This window comes from Ammospiza nelsoni, chromosome 6 (genome assembly GCF_027579445.1).
Source record: "Ammospiza nelsoni isolate bAmmNel1 chromosome 6, bAmmNel1.pri, whole genome shotgun sequence".
Taxonomy (NCBI): Eukaryota; Metazoa; Chordata; class Aves; order Passeriformes; family Passerellidae; genus Ammospiza; species Ammospiza nelsoni.
The window spans coordinates 11,853,651-11,871,022 of NC_080638.1; the positions used below are offsets into that span (position 1 = coordinate 11,853,651).

Sequence of the window (17,372 nt, forward strand, 5' to 3'; positions counted from 1 at the left end):
TTTCTTAAAGGAGAAGCGGTAGCTAAAAGCGGCCCGGCCGCCAGGCCCCGCCGGTACTGCGGGTGGCGCCGCAGCCCCGCGGCACGGAGCAGCCGCGTGGGGCGAGGCGGCGAACGGCTTCCCCTGCCAGGCCTCGCCCGAGGGGCAAAGGGGCCCGGGGGCAGGCGGAGGGGGCGCAGGCAGCGGCGGCGGTAGGGAGCCCTGCGGAGCCGGGGCCTGGGCGGCGGCCGCGCGGCGGACGGGCGGTCCGGGCGGAAGGGCGTGCGGGGCGGCGGCCGCGGGGGCCGCGCTCGAGTGGGCGCCGAGCGGGGCCGGCCGGGGGGGGAGAGGGAGCGCGAGCGCAGCGGCCGTGGCAGCGCCTGCGCGAGAGGCGGCGCGAGTCCGGGGCGCGCGCGGGAGCAGCGCGCTGATTGGTCGCTCAGCGGTGGGGGGGCGGGCCCCGCCCCGACCGGGCCGCCTATTGGCCAGGCGGCGCGAGAGCGGCGGGGAAAGGAGTGAGCGCGGCGGGCGGGGGCACTCGGGCCTGAGGGGCAGGGCCGTCCCCCGGGTCCCGCCCGCGGATTGGTGGTCGCGGGCAGGGGGCGGGGCGCAGGGGCCGCGCGTGAAGGCGGGCGGCGGCCGCTGATTGGCCGTGGGCGGCGGGGGCGGGCGTGCCCGGCCGAGGGTGGAGCGCGGCCGTCCCGGCCCCGCCGCCGCCGCCGCCCCGATGCCGGCGGGCACCGAGCAGCCGGGGGGCGCCGCCGCCGAGCCGCCGCCCGCCCCAGGACCGCCGCCCGCCGCAGACCGACCGCCGGCTTCGGGCCGCCGCCGTCCGCCGCCGCCGTCCGCCGCCGATCAGGGGGAGGAGTCCGGCGGCAGCCGGGTGCTGAGGGGCGGCCGGGAGCGCGGCCGCGCCGCTTCGGCCGCGGGGGGAGCTGCAGCCGCCGCCGCCGCGTCCCGCCGCCGTAAGGCCGAGTATCCCCGACGCCGGCGGAGCAGCCCCGGGGCGCGGCCCGCCGCCGAGCAGCCCGCCGCCGAGACGCCGCCCGCGGCCAGGAAGGCCCCCCGGGCCGGGTGAGTCCCTGCAGCGCCGGCTCCGCCCGCGCCTTCCGGGGGTCGCGGCCGCGGTGGGGGGGGTATGCGGCCTCTGCCCGACCCGCGCGAACGGGCCCAGGCCCCGGGGCCGCCTCCGGCCGCGAGGTGCCCCGTGCCGCCGCCCCTTTGTTCCGGCCGGGCTGGGCCGGCCCCGCCGGTCCCTTCCCGGGAAGGGCCGTGTCCCGGGAATCGCCGGCTGCGCAGCGCCCTCGGGCAGCGGCCGCTGTCCCGGTGCCCCGCGGCGCCAGCGCGGTCCGGCTCTCTCTGCCAAAGGGCTGGGTGAGGGAGGCGGTGGGATCCACCTGCCCGGGAGCAGAGGCTGCGTTCGCTTCACCTTCGGTCCTAGCGGGACAGAGGAGCCTTCGGAAGTGCAGCTGTTCTCCCCTGTGCTAAGCACAGAACCCCCTGGATCAGTCATAACTGACCTGGGCATGGCTGGGCCTTTGCTGTTGGATATTCCTGTAGTTCCCCTCAGCTTCCTGCGGCTCAAACCATCCACCTCGGCATGAGGGGTTGAAAACAATGATCCGATAGGGAGGCACCGCGACTTTGGGGAATTGGGGCTCATCTCCACGCTATTGAGTTCCTTGTTGCTGCCCATCCCATCGAGTCTGGCTCTTACACTTGCTTTTGTGCTTTTTTTTCAGGTCCGCAGATAAAGTCGCTGGTAAAGGTAAGAGTTGAATTATTCACTCCTGGTGTTGTGTTCCATCTAGAAAGTCTGGGTTGTCCCATGGGTTAGCCCAATTGTCTTTTTGGATCTTCCTTTCAAAGAATGTTTTAGTGCTGGGTGATGTGCAGTTTCTTTCTGAGTCTCTGTAAAGACTGTGGAACTGTGATAAGCTGCTGCTGCTGCTGTTGGCATGTGCCCAACCTGCAAAATCTCACTGTCCCAAAAAGCACTCGTGTTTCCATGGCTCTTGGAGCATGAGGCTGAGCTGCTCCATGGTTTGACAGCTCTTGTTGCACAGCAGTCCCAAGTAATTGGCAAATCCTGGGTTCACTTTTATTCTGTGCTCAGAAATATAGGAGCATATCCTCAAGAGACCTGGGATAGTTGTGTGGAAATCAGAATATTCAGATATTCACACTTGTTATTTTCTAACTTAGTGGATTATGGAGTTTTGAGGCTGATGTCTTCAGAGGTGAAAGAGAAGATTATTTATAACTGGGGGTGTGAGTAGAGTCTGAACACAAAAGCCCCAGCTATGGGAATCTGCAACCTGGAGCAGAACTTTTGTTTTCCGGTGCACACTGTGAACTTTGTACACTTATTTAACAACTTCTTGTTTAAAAAAAAAAGGCCCAAAAAGCGAAAAAAAAAAGAACATTAGAGGGCTTTTCTCCTTACCTGGTGATGACTTCTGAAACAGGTCCAAGTAGAGGGCTTTGTGTAGTGTTGTTTTTGATCTGGCACCAGAGAATTGTGGCAGAATGAAGCCCTGAGGAAAGGAGGTCACACACCTGTGCCCATGAATTCCCCTTTCTGCTGGAGCTGTCTGGGTTTGTTTGCCAGCAGCTCTCTCTTGGAGGCTGCTGTTATTCTCGTGTTTTGGTAACTCTTTAGCTTTCCTCCTACAAGTCTTTATTCCATCCGGGTGTGGAAGTCCATTGCAGTTCCAGCTGGCAAGGTGTGTTTTTACAGTCTGGAGCAGAATTAACCACTGTGTGTTGAGTCCAGATCTTGTGTGTATTTACCCGTCACTGTGTACAGGGTGGGCAGCATAATGTCAGAGGTTCAGGCTTTTATGTCAAAGCACAGTTGCTGAAATGTCTAAAAAAGTTTGGCTTTGTATGTTTATAGAGTTAAGACTTGCATGGTTTTTGGTTTAAGGAGAAGTATTTATTGGCAGTGGTAGAAAATGGGCAGAATATTCCCATTTTTACTCCAGGAAGTGAAAGTTGTCAGACTGAAATTCCTGGGTTTGGGAGCTCTCTGCACTCGAGCCATTTTAGCCTTTAACTTGGCCTCTGAGAGTTTCAGCTGTGCTTCAAGGTGAGAGTGGGAAAGTGTTTGTTAGACTTCTGGGGCTCTTTTTTTTTCCCAATTAGATTTGCAGCCAAAGTGATGGTAGGGATAGTTGCGTGGAAATTGGCACCAGGAAGTGCTGATTCTGGGCCAGAGGAAATCTGTGCCGTGGGGGGCGGGGGTTGTTTGTTTCTGGTTTGTTTTTAGTCCACAGGAGCACAGAAGTGAGGAAGCTGCACGCTGGATGGAGCCCTTGTGCACCTTGTGCTGTTTGGGGAGGACCTGGAAACGGGCTGAGGAGTGTCTTCCTCCTCTTCCTCCTTCCTTGGACAGGTTGTGCAGGAGCAGGAGGGGCTTCTCTCTCCTCCTCCTCCTGTTGGGCTTTAGGAGAGGTGTTTGAAGGAGCCAGACCAGTGTGAGCAAGCAGCAGCTTTCCTTGCACAACAGGGTTTTTGGTAGCCAGGAGCCTCCTGTGAGCCTGGAAGGCAAAATCCTATTTGTCCTTTCCCCCTGCATGAAGCTGGGATAAGGTGCTGAGTGGTTCTGGGGAAGGTTTAAAATTATGTGCTTGTGTTCCCTGATACAGAATTGATTTTTTTTTTTTTTTTTTTTTTTGCATTGCAGTATTAGCCTGTACTGTCAACTGCTAAATCCAGTTGGGAATATTCCCTGAGACAACCATGGTTCAGAGCCATGGGATCAGGCTTTTCCTGCATCCCCTGGGCAGTGCTGGCTGTGCAGGTCTGACAGGGAGTTTGGAGGGAGATGAGAGCCAAGGTGTGTGTGTTGTGTTGTGTCACAGCCCGAGTGTGACTGTCACCACGGGGCAGCTGCAGTGCAAGCCTGTGCTCCCTGGCTATTCCCTGTTGCCTGCTTAGTCATGCAGTTGCAGGATTTCCCAATGTGTGCCTGCAGGAATATTGGATGCATAAGTAGAACGTTTAATCTCAGCTTACAAATGAATTTGTGTAGCTGCAGTCGCTGTGTAGCAGAATTCACGTCTGCCTTCCCACAGCGCTCTGTATCCTTGTGGGAATAATTTTCATTTTAGTCAGGAGAGTCACCTCCTTGGAAGCCTGTTCTCAAATCCAGGGGTTTTGCTAAGAAAACAGTGAGGTTTGGCAAATTTTAAAAAAGATGGAAAACTTTGGGACTCAGGAAATGGTGAATGGGTTTGCACAGAAAGGACTCACATTATACCTAAGAGTTTCATTCTTAATGCTTCATACTCCTTTTGGGATCATTGCTTTCCCTTAAGGCTTTGTCAGTGTTTGGAAAAAGTAATGTCATTATTTAAAACCAAACCTTATAAAAATGCACTGAATTTAAATAGCTCAGACTGCCCAAACCCTCCAAGGATTTTCCTGTATCCCATCTGTACAGTTCCACACTGCTCTGGTGGGGAGGACCCCTTTGGATGGAGCTCTGCTCTTGGATATTTTTTCTGAGTTTCATTTTTGTCCATGCTGTTATGAAACCAGGTGTTTGGTGCCTTACCCACTGTGTGGTTGCTTCCTTCAATCCCAGAGGTGTGCATTTGTTGTGGTGCATTTATTTTTATAGCAGCTTTTTAACTTAGCAATTAATAGTTTATTTTCTTTTCACCTAATTGCATACATGTATTTTCTGAAATTGTCTGCAGGGTCAGTAAGAAGCTTCCAAATGCCTTATAAATCAAAGTTCAGCTCTCTTGAAAAGCAGAGCAGTGCCCAGAGTCTTGTCTTTGGTTGTCTAAACAAAGCCACAACTTCACTGTGTCCTTCCAAGTTTCCTTTTCTTGTCCCTTCTCCCAGGGACTGGCATTCGGTTGCAATTTTTAATCTATTTTTGATGAAGAAAAAAGAGACAAAAGCTTATTCCAAATCTAAGACTTCCCGTATTTTGGGCAAGGGCTTTGGTGATGGCTGATTCCAGCTGTTCCTGCAGCTGAACACTTGACAGACAGAAGTTTCCTTGGATAGGGACCAGGGACCATGTTGGGAGGGTCTGGAGTCAGAAGGTTTTTCAGCTCCCAGCTCTGTATCACTGTGAGCTCTGTGGCAAGGTAAATAATTGATACCTCTCCTAAGGATGGGGTTTGGGAGGTACCTGGGTATTCTCAGCATGTAAAAATGCCCTCAATCTGTTAGACAGCTGAAGCAGAGGAAGTAGAAGGAGAAGGAGAAATCCTGGGAAAAGGTTTATCCCAGACCTTCACTTGAGAGGAGGGAAGCAGAGCTGCTGGGTGAGGGGTGTGCTCTGTCCAGGTGTGTTCTGAGGCAGATCTGCTTCAACTCTGCAAGCCTGATTTTTAAAATTATAAGTATTATCAGCTGAATGCCTGATCTTCCAAGGGAATACAGCTCTTCCAGAGCAGCAGTGTGTGCTATCCCTGGCAGCACGGTAGTGGCTGAGGGGGGAATTTATATAGAGGATGGTTTCAGTGTCTTTGGGTTTGGTTTGGCATTCAGAAATGAGATGTTCACCACAAGGACTGAGAACGTGCAGCGGTCACCTTGAGATCTGCCAAAGAGAGCCAGGAGGGTGCAGTTCATGCTCTGATGGTGAGGTTTATACGTGCAAGACAGCAGCTTGATGGTTTACAACACTGTGATGCCTCACATCCGGGATTCCAGTCAGGCTTTTCCAGCCAAATGTTGCTTATTCCCACCCTGTTAATCAAGGATCAGACAGTGAGTAATGCAGAGCAAACTACATGCTAGGAGAAAAAGGATCATTTGGTTCAGAAGGCTTGATGCAAAAGAGATTGCAGGCTAGGAGGAATCAGAGAGGTTGTGGATTGCTCATCCCTGGAAGTATCCAAGGTCAGGTTGGACAGGGCTTGGAGCAACCTGAGCTAGGGGAAGGTGTTGGTGCCCATGGCAGGGGTTGGAATGAGCTGAGATTTAAGGTCCCTTCCAACCCACACCATTCTGTGACCAGCTGTAACATTTCAAAGGGCGTTGAGTTCATGAAGGCCCAGTGTCACAGCAAGTGCCAAAAAGTGAGATCAAATGAACTGTACTTGGGAATTTTAGTTTTTAAGGGATTAACTTGCTCACAAGACATTTCAGTCAGTTCTGTTATCTTGCCAAAGCATGTTTGGAGACCAGCCATAAGGCAAAAGGAAACCACCTGTACAAGCTGTAAATAAGTGTGGAGGCCTCAGGCTAACAGCATCTGTGATGCTTTTTGCTCTAGCACAGCACCAGAAACATCCAGATCCCTCAGGGATATTGCCAGGTGTACAATTCCAGTGAAGTATATGTTTGGGGAATTCTCTAAACATGACTTTTCTCATGGCCCAACTTTGAAGCTGGCCTTTCATAAAGCACTTGCTGAGCTTTATGAGTGTCTCTTGTTGTGCTTAGGAGCCAGCAAGCCAGCAAATCACTGTCTTAGAAGCCTTTATCCAAGGGAAATAGAAGCTGCTTTTAAATATTAGTGTCTTTCTTTGGAGGGAATGTGAGGAGAGTTTTAAGGGAAGGTCTGCTGAGGTGAGGGCCTGGTGAGTGTCCTGGCTCAGCATAGAGGGCTGAGCAGGTTCCCACAGCTGGCAGTGACACCCCGGGTTTTAGCTTTTATATTTTTCAGATTCTCTGCTACCTGGTATGTAACTCTGAAACTTCATATTAGGTGTTAGTAAGTTCTCTTCACAGGGTAGTTTGACAAAACAATCCCTTCCCAGCTAGAGAATCAAGGACAGACATTACCCAAAAAGCACAAACAACAGTGAAGAGAAGGGGGCAAGCCAGGGGGGTGAGACTACCTGGAGCTGTAACTGGACAATTGAACCCAATATATTGATGAACCAAAACTTAGAAAAGTGTAAAAATGCATGATTCATCCTGGGTGTAGCCTTGGCCAGGCTCTTGTGCTGCCCAAGGTTTTGTCCATTTAGCTCTGTCTAGTGTCTGTTCCAGATCAGCCTTTCTAGGCATCAGCGGGGGCTGCTGTGATTTAAGGTGTGATTTAATGAGGGGATTTAGGCATTTTGTGCTCTGATGAAACACACTGCACTGGCTGTTGCAGCTCCCAAAGAAGAGAAGGAAGAGGAGGAGGTGTCTGGCACGCTCAGCCATGGCTCTCCCGTGGGCACAGCGCGGCCCAGCCGGAGCTGGCGCAGCAGCCGGACCGCGGCGGCCGCCCGCCAGCGCGACCCCGACAGCTCCCGCACCTCCCGGGCCAAGGCTGCCTCCCTGCAGCTCATCTGCAAGTCAGAGCCCAACGCCGACCAGCTGGAGTACGGTACGTGCCACGCAAGGCCCGGGGACAGTCAGGGCTGCGGGTGTCACTCTGGGCGTGTGGCTGTGCTGGCGTGGTGCTGCTTGTCACGGGTGCCTTCTGCCACCAGCACTCCCGGCTCTGAATGTCGACGGAGGTACCGTGAGACAGATGAGCTCACTGCAGCGAACACACTTTGAAACCTAATGGTGACTTTTCCTTTCAGTGGTCACAGACGAGCATCAGTCTCCAGATGGAGTCAGGTAGGACATGTTATTTTGTGGTGTTTCTTCCTAGTCGGTGTCTCAAGGTGGGCCTGAGTCGCTTGAAAATAACTGTGAAATGATCCATGGGACTGACAGTAGCTCTGTCTCCTTTGGCCCCTTGCTGTTGCAGTTCCAGTGTCCACAGATGTCAGGAGATAGTTTGGAGAAATTGATAGTAAGATTTGATCTGGGCATTCCACCTGGTAACTTTTTTGCTGTGGGTGGGTGAGGACACAGCTCTGCCCGGCCTGTTCTGGTTGTCACTGTGCTCTTTGGTCAGTGCAAGCTGTTACCATTCCCCAGTCATGCTGGATGAGGAAGTGCAGTGTAATAGTGTCCTTCCCATGCTGGGAAAAGATGCACAGATATTATTCTTGCAGTAGTGGCCAAGCTGTTGCTGCCAAAGTCCTCTCTTCTCCTTTTCTCCCAACAGCGATGATGATGAGGAGATGCTCATCAGTGAGGAAGAAGTTCCCTTCAAAGATGATCCCAGAGATGAGACCTACAAGCCCCACCTAGAGAAGTATATTGGATTATGTACTTACTGAGGGTTTAGACCAAAAAAATATGGGCATGTTACCTGAATTAGCTTAAATGCTCCAAAGCACCTGTACTAGTTGATCTGCTGGAATGGTTCTAAACATTGCCTGCATTGGCCAGAACTGTTCTTCTCTCAGGGACTGAAGCCTTTAGAGCCTTGCTGGCTGCTTCCCTAAGCCTGGTTCTTACTTCTGCTTGAAAGTGGGACTTGAAGGACAGTCCTAAACTTGGGTCCAGTTTTTGTTGAAATCTTTGTAAAAAGCAGGCAGTGGGACGAGTATTGGAGTAATGGGTTGTATTTGTGTCTTTGTAGGGAAGCACCAAAGCAAAGGAGAAAAGCTAGCAAGGGGAAGGAGGAAAAGGAAAGGCAGAAAGAGATTAAAGTGGAAGTGAAAGAAGAGAATGAGTTTCAGGAGGATGAAGAACCACCAAGGAAGTAAGTAAACTCTGCAGTTACAATGCCAGTGTGTGCTGTGTGTTTTGCATTCTTGCTGGTGTACAACAGTGTTTAATTGTTGTTGGCTCCCCCCGTCCCCCTCCCCCTCTGGGCCTGACAGCTGATGGGGCAGCACTGTTTATCCTGTGCCCTCACATCTTGCCTGTCTTCAGCCACAAAAAAATCAGAGTTTCGCTTAAGTGGAGGGGGTTTTTCATCATGCTGTGGTTAGTCAGCCTCCCTGGGTGTGACCACACAGTGGGAAATACTTCAGGGTGTCCTTACAATGGGTTCCTTGTGATGCCTCAAGTGGATCCTGAAAGCCAGTGGGAGAGGGCAGCATTCCTGCTGTGTGCTGGGGGCAGACACTGGGATGTCTTGTTACTGGAATATCTTGTATGTGTGGTAAGTGCCCTTTTTGTAGTTAGGACTTCACCAGAGGTCAGGAAAATCAGCTGTTTTCCCTTTGCTTTTGAGAAGTAAAACAACAAACTTTTGCCACCCAGTCAGTCACCAGTGGCTGACACCTTCTGGTGTGTGCTGTCCCTGGAACTCCTGGCTGAAGCATTCCTCCTGGCAACACAGGGAGATGGGTTTATGTGGCTGTGTCAAAGCCATTCTTTGGGATAATGTGAGGGGAAAAAAAAAAAAAAGGAGCTGGTTTTGTACCTTAGCTCCTCTCTGAGTGGTTGGAACAGCCTGGGCTCCCTCTGCTGACCTGCTGCACACTGGTGGTGTAATTCCTCTTGCTGTGCCTGAGCTGCTGCTGATTCACAGTGGAGGGGAGTGAGGAGGCTGATATTTTGAGAACATTTTTGTCTGTTGGAGACTGCTTTCTGAGGCTTGAGGTTTTGTTGTTTGAATCAGACACTACTTTCTGTGCGTAATAAAACCTGTGGCTGTTCTGAGGGCTTGGCTTGAATGCTGAGTGTGTGTTCAGCGTGTTCCTGGCTTGTCATCAATACAGATGTCTCAGTAGAGTCTAGAAAATACTTCCATCGATCTGCTCCAAGTGTCTTTGCAGCAATGGGATGAGGCAGGCAGAGATGGGCAGAGCTGTGGCTTGGGAGGCTGCAGTTTACATGTGAGCACAGGTCTGCTCAGACAGAGCCTAGATTTTTGTCTTGACAGGTACAGAAGCTGCTGTGGCTAATTCAGAGCCCTGTAAAATAGCTACTGGATCATTAATCCTGTTCTTCCTGATCAGGCAGATGGATGTTTTCCCATGGTGTGGAATGTTCCCCGGCAGAGCAGAGGAAACAGGGTGCACTGTCGGTTCTAGACGGTGTTGGCAAAATACATGTTTATGAAAAATGTAGTAGGAAATGGGAAATACTGAGAGAGCAAACCACGTGAAACATTTATTTCTCTGGAATTCTCCATCTTTCAAATCTGTCTCCAACTTGCACTCGGTTTTTTTCCTAGACCATGCAGTTAATGAGGCAATACAGCATACACTTCAAAGTCTCTGCCCACTGCTAATGTAAAGAAGCTTCTCTCAGTCCTGTTTCTATATCCCTGTTACAGGAGGGGAAGGAGGAGAAAGGATGACAAGAGCCCAAGACTGCCCAAGAGAAGGTAAGTGGTCCTCTCAACCTAGTTCTGTTCTGCAGACTTGATTTCTACATGCAGACAAGGATTTTCCCAAAGCCATCTCTCTGCCTTAAAGGGAATAAAAACCAAAACCAGCAGCATGCCTTGTCTCCCCTCTTCTCCTTCCCCTGTAGGTGTTGTTTTAATTTCTTCCAAGTGAACCAGCCCCCTGCCCATTTCTCAGTTGATCCCTCCTGTGGCATTTCCTGGCAATAAGGAGTTACTTTGGGAATTCTGGGTCTCCTGAGGTTTTCCCAGCTTTAGGGAGAGCACTCAGGGAGTGGCAGGAGAAGAGGTGGCTCTTGGACAGAAGCTGTGTCACAGCCCAGGCAGGGATTTTGGAGCAGTGGTGCTTTGCTGTGCTTGCACTTGTTATTTGTGGCATGAGACACATCAGCCCCTCACAGACACAGAGAATTATGATTCTAAATAGAATATATATAGAGTCTTTATCTATAGAATCAGCTGACCATAGAAGCAGCCAAGCACTCTGCCCCTCTCCTTGCTGATTTCCCAGGAAGAAGCCCCCGATCCAGTATGTGCGCTGTGAGATGGAAGGCTGCGGCACGGTCCTGGCTCACCCGCGGTACCTGCAGGTTGGTGGGGCTCTTCACTCCCTCTGTGGCACCTGGGAGAGCAGGGAGGGGGTGCTTGGAACGGGCAGCTAAGCCTCCACTGGCACTCACACCCCTTCCTGATGCTGTCATTTTGGAAGGCTTCATTGTGGCCAGTAGCCGTGTGTGTGTCTGTCTGTCAGGTTGCTGTGTGTCCATGTGTGTTTTATTTTCCAGTGGGGATCTAAATTTGAGTGAACCTCAGCTGTTCACTCAGCCATGAACAGTCTGCAGACTTCCACTCTTTCTTTCCAGCATCACATAAAATATCAGCACTTACTGAAGAAAAAATACGTGTGTCCTCATCCCTCCTGCGGTCGGCTCTTCCGGCTGCAGAAGCAGCTCCTGCGGCATGCCAAACATCACACAGGTACAGGGGGTGGGAAATACATGCAAACTCCTCTTCAGGTCAGTGAACAGATAGAGGGGAAATGGAAAAGCCTCTGGGACTTCTGCAGAGAGTGAAGCCAAGTCAGGTGGCATAGATTTGCAGCAGCAGCAGGGTATTACTGTCTTCTGGATTACTATCTTTTAAGCAAATGAAAGAAATAGACTATAGAGGTTTTAATTCTCCTTCTGGCATCACTCAGGAGCTCTGTAGAGGAATAAGCCTCAACAGATAAAGTCTGATTTATCCCAATTTGCCAGTCTTTCAGTTTTGGTTGGAGTGGATAATTAGCTCTTAGGAGAGTCGTAATCGTGCCTCGCCTCTCCAGATCAGCAGCTGTGGTGTGTTGTGGGACACCTCCTCCTCCCAGAACTTGTAGCTCTGCTCCTTCTTGGGCAGCTTTACCTGCACCGCCTGAGAGTTGGGAAAGAGGGCAGGCCTGTGGGAGAGCAGTGCTGCAACTGGTGTTGTCTTTCAGATCAAAGGGATTACATCTGCGAGTACTGCGCCCGGGCCTTCAAGAGCTCCCACAACTTGGCAGTGCACCGCATGATCCACACGGGCGAGAAGCCCTTGCAGTGAGTACCTCTGCCTGTGCCTCGCCCTCCTGCTCTGAGGGACCCCCAAAACACCCATTTCAGAGCAGCTCTGAAGTCAGGCTGGAGCCTACTCCTGGTGTCCCAGCTCTCTGAACTCACACTTGTGTCACCAGCTCCTCGGGGCCGTGTCTTGGTGTGGATCTGGGGAATGTAAGCCCTCAGTAAATAAAATCAGAGCTGGAGCTGCAGTGACATTAGCGAGACCCTGCTGTTCTCCTGAGCTGCCACCTCACTACTATTGTCCTTATGAGTGTGTGTGGATGTCCCTTTGTTGTGACCTCCTCGTTGTCCCCTCCCAGGTGTGAGATCTGCGGATTCACCTGCCGGCAGAAGGCTTCCCTCAACTGGCACATGAAGAAGCATGATGCAGACTCCTTCTACCAATTCTCCTGCAATATTTGTGGCAAGAAATTCGAGAAGAAGGACAGCGTGGTGGCCCACAAAGCCAAGAGTCACCCCGAGGTGCTCATTGCTGAAGCACTGGCTGCCAACGCGGGTGCCCTGATCACCAGCACCGACATCCTGGGCACTAATCCCGAGGCAATTGTGCCACCCACAGATGGCCAGGGCCTCCCGCTGCTCCCCGACCCCCTGGGCAGTGCTCCCCCAGCAGATTGCCTGCTGCTGAGCCCAGAGGGGATGCCAAAGCCCTACTGTGGCGGGGCAGAGCGGGTGAGCCTGGTGGCTGATGGCAAGCTCTTCGTGGGCAGTGGCAGCAGCGCGAACCCGGAGGGGCTGGTCATGAACACAGAGATGCTGGGAGCCAGCACGGAGGTGCTCATTGAAGATTCAGACTCCACTGGACCCTAGTGGCAGGGGAGCACCTGGGTGCTGGGACAGTTGGGACTCTGTATTTAAAAGGAAAAGGAAAAAAAAAAAAAAAAAAAGGAGGAGGCACTTACTGAAAGAGAGGAAAGTTAAACAAAACTTACAATACTAGTAAATAACTGAAGGGTCTGCTCCCCTCCAGCGCGGATCACAGCACATCCTCTTTCTCCCAACCACTTCTCTCTCTCCCACGGCCCCTCTGTGGAAAGGGGCACGTGCTGCCATTGCCAGAGCAAGTTGGATTGAGCGGCGGATTTCTCCAAGGGAGGGGGCACTGCCGAAACCCCTCGCTCTACCCCAAAGCAGTTGTTGCCTTTCTGGCTCCTTGGCATGGCCCCACTGGCAAACTAAAAAGCGTTGGACGTGCTCTGGAGAAGTTCCTTAGGACTCCCTCTGCCCCTGGTCCCGACTTCTATGCACCACTGCACTCTGGTCCTTGCAGTCTTCTCCTTCCTGACTGGGGCTGGGAGTTTGGCACTTTAGCCCCTCAGCAGGGTGAGCTGTGAAGCAGCAGTGCACATCCCGCTCCCACCACGCTCCCCTGCTCCAGCCCTGGCAGGAAGTGGAGGGAGGGAACGCCCTGGCTCGTAGATCATGTTTGCTTGGAGAGGCCCGGGGGCTACAGGAGCCCTGCGTGGGAGAGGCAAGGAGGAGCATCCCAGTTTGACGACAGTAATTTGCACTTTGAACATGCTTCGTTTTTGTGTTGTGGTAACAAGATTCCTTATTTATTGTTTAAAAAAGGGTCGGTATTTTTTAGTTCTGTTCTTAGGGGCGGGGGTGGAAGGGGTTCAGGCTGTTTCCCAGTAGGCTCCAGTGCAGGGAGCTCCAGTGCCATTGTGCCAGCAGCTGGGAGAGCTGAGGTGAAGGCAGCGCTCTGGAGTCAGATGTGTCTTGCAGCTTTTGCAGAGTAGAGGGAGAGCCCCTGGAGAAGAGCCTGTGTGCAGTGGGAGTCTCTGCAGCAGCGTGTTAGCAGGAGGATGAGGTGAGTGATGGGCTGTCTCTCCCTCCCTCCCAGCTCCGGGTGAGCTCCTTGCATTCGATGCCTGTTTTGCCTCCAGCCTTTTGGGGAAGGACCTTGTTAGCCAGGAACTTGTTCTTGTGACTTGTAACTTTTGGGACAGCCCTGAGCTACTTGCTGCTGGGGGATGTGGTGCTCCTCATCCAACTCTGCCTCTCCTTTCCAGGTCTAGATAAAGACACAGTTAGCAGGGATTGGATATGGTTTTCTCAGGCTTGTTTATCCAAGGCAATAGATTGATGTGGGACTATGGGCTGTCAGCTTTTCTCCCTGCCCTCATTTTGAGGGGGGATTGTGTAGCCGTGTTCTGAAAGCTTCTCTTTTCTGCACAGACACCCCAGCTTTCCCTGAAACGTGGCGGGTCAGGTGTTGCCTGCTGGTGTAGTTAGGGCAGCTTTGAGCCCTTGGAAAAGTTTACATAGGATAAGATGTGTCTGCTATGGAGACTTGGATTTTTTTTTTTTTGCTCTTCTCTGAAACTTTGTGTGGAGATTCAGTGGCCTTGAATTCGTAGCGGTTTTGGAAGAGGTGAAGAATAACCTGTTTTTTGTTTATTTGCTTGTTTTTTGGTTGGGTTTCTGGGGTTGGGAGCAGAGCTGAAGTATCTTGTCTGAGCACAAGATCAGCCGAGTTGGTCTGTAGCACACAGCAGCTTGTTGAAATCGGGTACCTGGGGGTCTGGAAAACCGCAATAAAATGTGGAATTTAATTGGATTAACAGGAAACTGACTCTGAACACCCACTCTGTCCCCTGTGACGCCTGGAAATCCAGCTGTGGCCCAAACATGCTGGCTTTTCTCAGGCTGTTTGTCCTGGTTTGCCCCCTCCCTCTCTCCCCTCCTCCTCCCCCTCGCACTGATACCTTTGTCAGAGCAAGTCAAGCACTTCCTGGTGTAGGGGCGGCTCGAGGCTGAGCAGTCCCATGCCCTGGGCATGGGCATCCCGTGGTCACGCTGTGGCAGCAGCCTGGCTCACGGGAGGGCCCAGCACACCTGGTGGCAGGTCGGTGGTAGAATGGTGTTAAACTAAATCAGTTCCTTCAGTTGAGAAGATCCAGTGTCTTGCTTGGATTGCTTTACTGTGGTTTCCAGCAGGAAACTTTCCGGGTGGCAGCTGGTCCCCTCCCCTTGCAGGCTAGAGAGGGGCAGCACTCTGGGGACACTTGGTGGCCCTCGGGGCAGGTTGGCTTTGTCCTTCTGACATGGTGCTGCTGGAGCTGTGTCTCTGCTGGCCCCTGTGCCTGTGGGAGGTGCAGGCTGGGCAGAGCCTTGCTCAGAACACTAAAGGAGAGCTTGGGGGTTTGTTGGTCAAGGGATGGCACTAAAAGGCCTTTGGGCCAAGGGCTTGCTCACCTCTGGTGACCCAGCACTTGGCACCAGGCTGGGGGAGGCTGCCTCGTCCCACGTCCGCCCCAGTGGAGCAGGGTTTGCCCCTGGTGGCACTTCTGGGATGCAAAATCAAACATTTCCTTTGCTTCCCGGCCTGGACACCTCTGATCCCTGCCGCTCCCTGCCTTGTCCTTCCATGACACCTCTTGTAGCTCTCCCTTTTCTTTTTCTGGCCATGGCCAGGTGCCTGTCTGTGCTCTAACCACAGCCTGCTCGCCCCTGATGCAGGAGAGATGTGTAGCTCCCCTCCCATGCCCCTCTGAAGCCCTAAAACTGACACAGCCTTCCTGCAGCTCCTCCTCCCCTCGATGTCTCTCCTTCACTCGCATGCAGTTTGCTTCAATAAATTATTGTAGTAGTTTGCAATAAACTTTTTTGTATTTTTTTCCCCTGTATTTATTTTTTTTTCTCCTCCCAGGGAGGGATTGGAGGGGGCACGAGGCCCTTTGGCACGGGCAGCACTTGAGAGGCCCTGGGCCACTGGGCTGGGGCTGGGGGCTGCCGTGGCCAGGGGCTCCCCAAGCTCAGCAGCTTCTGCAGTAACCACGGGGTGGCAAGGGGGCTGCTGGGCATATGGGGACACCCCAGCCTTGGGACCCCCAGCGAGGCACACTGTGGTATTCATGGGAAGCTGCTTTTCAACTCCTGGAGTTTTTCTCACTCTTGATCTGGGTAATGCATAACCAAAATAAACATACTGAGGAAATACCAACCCAACCCGAAGGGCTGTTTTTGTCTTGGTGTGTGCAGCTCACCTGTGGCGTGGCTGGTGTTGTTCTGGGGTGGTTGGGATGTCTTTCCTTATCTGCAGCCCCTCTTTAGGGCAGGACTCCTGGGGAAAGGAGGGTTAAAAGCATCTGGCACGGATCCTTCTGCCAGGGTTGGGGTTGCAGTTTGGCTTGGGGCTGCTGCAGGATCTCCAGCCTGGGGGCTGCCCTCCAGCATTGCTTGGTCCTCCTCAGGCTCCAGCCGGCTGCTGGGCTGAGGTGTTGAGCAATGTCCGGGCTTTCCTCACCTCTTCCCGGCAGTGGTTTCCCGCGCTCTGGAATGAGCCGAGGGCTTAGCGTGCTGCTAATCTAGCTGTGCCTGGGAGGGAGGAGTGGGTCAGCCGGGGCTGGGAGCCTGTTGCTGCTGCGCCAGACAGTTCTGGGCAAGGCACTCGGAGTAGCGATGCGTGGGGGAATTAGGGAAATAATCTGTCGCTGTTGATCCCAGAGGCGGGAATTTGCAGCGTGGTGCCAGGCCCCAGGCACGGAAGAGGGGGAGAACCAGGCCAGCGGACGTGTGAGCGGAGCTCCCGGCTGGAATGCACCAGCTCAGCAAGGGATTGTCCTCGGCGGGCCGGGCGGCTGCTGCCGTGCCCGGAGCCTGGTGGCCGTGACAGCTGCCCGGAGCATGGCGGCCGCAGAGAGCCCCTCCGCTGCCCTCCGGCGCCGCGACCTCTGCAGCCGCGGCATCCGCCTGGCCGGCAAGATGCGTGCGGATGTCGTCGACCTCCTGGACGCCTACGTGAGTTTGCCCTGCTCCTTCTGGCTCCTCTGGGGCTGGGAGCACTGCTGGGGTCTGGGAGCTGTGCTGGGATGCAAGGACTGACCCACGGCAGGGATGGGGCACGGAGTCCTGCCGGATCCTGGCCTGCTCACACCTGGGCAGGACTAAAGCAACTTGCGCTGCCCCGACACCCTCAGGGCTCGAGGCTGGGGATCCCCCCATGTCTGTCCTGCCTCTCTGATCCCTGGCGGGTCTCACCCTGCAGGTGGAGCAGCAGGGCTTGGACGCCTCGGCCAGTGTGGCGGCAGTGGAGGGGGTGCCGCTGGCGGCGGTGGAGCGCTGGGACGAGCAGACGGGCACGCAGCGGCTGCTGGAGAACCTGGCGGCCTACCGGGCCTTCCGCACCCTGCTGGCCCAGATGCTGGAGGAGCAGCGAGAGCAGCTGGGCGAGGCCGACGCGGGCCTGGGCCGGGCGCTGGCGGCTGTCCTGCTCCAGGTCTCGGCCTTCGCCTACCACCTCGAGGAGCTGCTGCGGCTGGAGAGCCGCGGGGTCCCCGGCGAGGAGGGGGATGAGGAGGAGGAGGACGGGCCGCCGCCCCCGCCGCGCCTCAGCCTCTTCGAGCAGAAGCTGCGGGGCCTGGGCGTGCTGCGGGAGCTGGCCCAATGGGCCGTGAGGTCCGTGCGGGACCTGCGGCAGCTTGCCAAGCCCAGCCCGGCCACCGGTGCAGCCCCCGGCCTGGCCGAGAGCCCCTGAGGGCGAGCACGGGGTGGGGGGACTTGGGTGCCCCTGTGGCTCCTCGCCCACCCTCTCAGAGGGCAGCTGAGAGCGAAGGAGGGGACGTGGAGGGGAGGGACTGTGCCATTACCCATGCTTTTAATGCTGCTCCCCGTGGGGAAACTGAGGCACAGGCTGCAGTCTAGCCTGGAGGGAGCAGGGATCCTCAGGGGTCCTTGGGCTCTTC

The 17,372-nt window shown here is 54.2% G+C and overlaps 2 protein-coding genes across 3 annotated transcripts; both read left to right on the top strand.

The window, feature by feature from the left end:
• Positions 1 to 706: 706 nt before the first annotated feature.
• On the top strand, positions 707 to 15,314 carry ZFP91 (ZFP91 zinc finger protein, atypical E3 ubiquitin ligase). 2 transcript variants are annotated; one of them, XR_009418613.1, is made up of 12 exons: positions 707 to 1,053; positions 1,722 to 1,747; positions 7,055 to 7,270; positions 7,473 to 7,509; positions 7,946 to 8,035; positions 8,366 to 8,488; positions 10,016 to 10,066; positions 10,599 to 10,677; positions 10,951 to 11,065; positions 11,562 to 11,661; positions 11,982 to 13,221; positions 13,411 to 15,314. XR_009418613.1 is itself a non-coding variant. In XM_059474392.1 (11 exons), the coding sequence occupies exons 1-11, from the start codon at positions 707 to 709 to the stop codon at positions 12,490 to 12,492; spliced, it is 1,695 nt and encodes a 564-aa protein (XP_059330375.1). In that variant the 3' UTR covers positions 12,493 to 15,314. The 2 variants fall into 2 exon arrangements, 1 of the variants encoding a protein (XP_059330375.1); XM_059474392.1 differs by having other exon boundaries at positions 11,982 to 15,314.
• CNTF (ciliary neurotrophic factor) lies at positions 13,314 to 17,164 on the top strand. The gene is made up of 3 exons (XM_059474393.1): positions 13,314 to 13,495; positions 16,135 to 16,428; positions 16,676 to 17,164. Exons 2-3 carry the CDS (start codon positions 16,315 to 16,317, stop codon positions 17,162 to 17,164), a joined length of 603 nt encoding a protein of 200 aa, XP_059330376.1. The 5' UTR covers positions 13,314 to 13,495; positions 16,135 to 16,314.
• Positions 17,165 to 17,372: the final 208 nt, after the last annotated feature.

Excerpts from the sequence above, each read along its gene's own strand:
- ZFP91 (XM_059474392.1), top strand. The coding sequence starts at position 707 with ATGCCGGCGGGCACCGAGCAGCCGGGGGGCGCCGCCGCCGAGCCGCCG. Across the intron at positions 10,678-10,950 it reads CTCACCCGCGGTACCTGCAG|CATCACATAAAATATCAGCA; the intron begins GTTGGTGGGGCT and ends CTTTCTTTCCAG. Across the intron at positions 11,662-11,981 it reads ACGGGCGAGAAGCCCTTGCA|GTGTGAGATCTGCGGATTCA; the intron begins GTGAGTACCTCT and ends GTCCCCTCCCAG.
- CNTF (XM_059474393.1), top strand. The coding sequence starts at position 16,315 with ATGGCGGCCGCAGAGAGCCCCTCCGCTGCCCTCCGGCGCCGCGACCTC. Across the intron at positions 16,429-16,675 it reads TCGACCTCCTGGACGCCTAC|GTGGAGCAGCAGGGCTTGGA; the intron begins GTGAGTTTGCCC and ends CTCACCCTGCAG.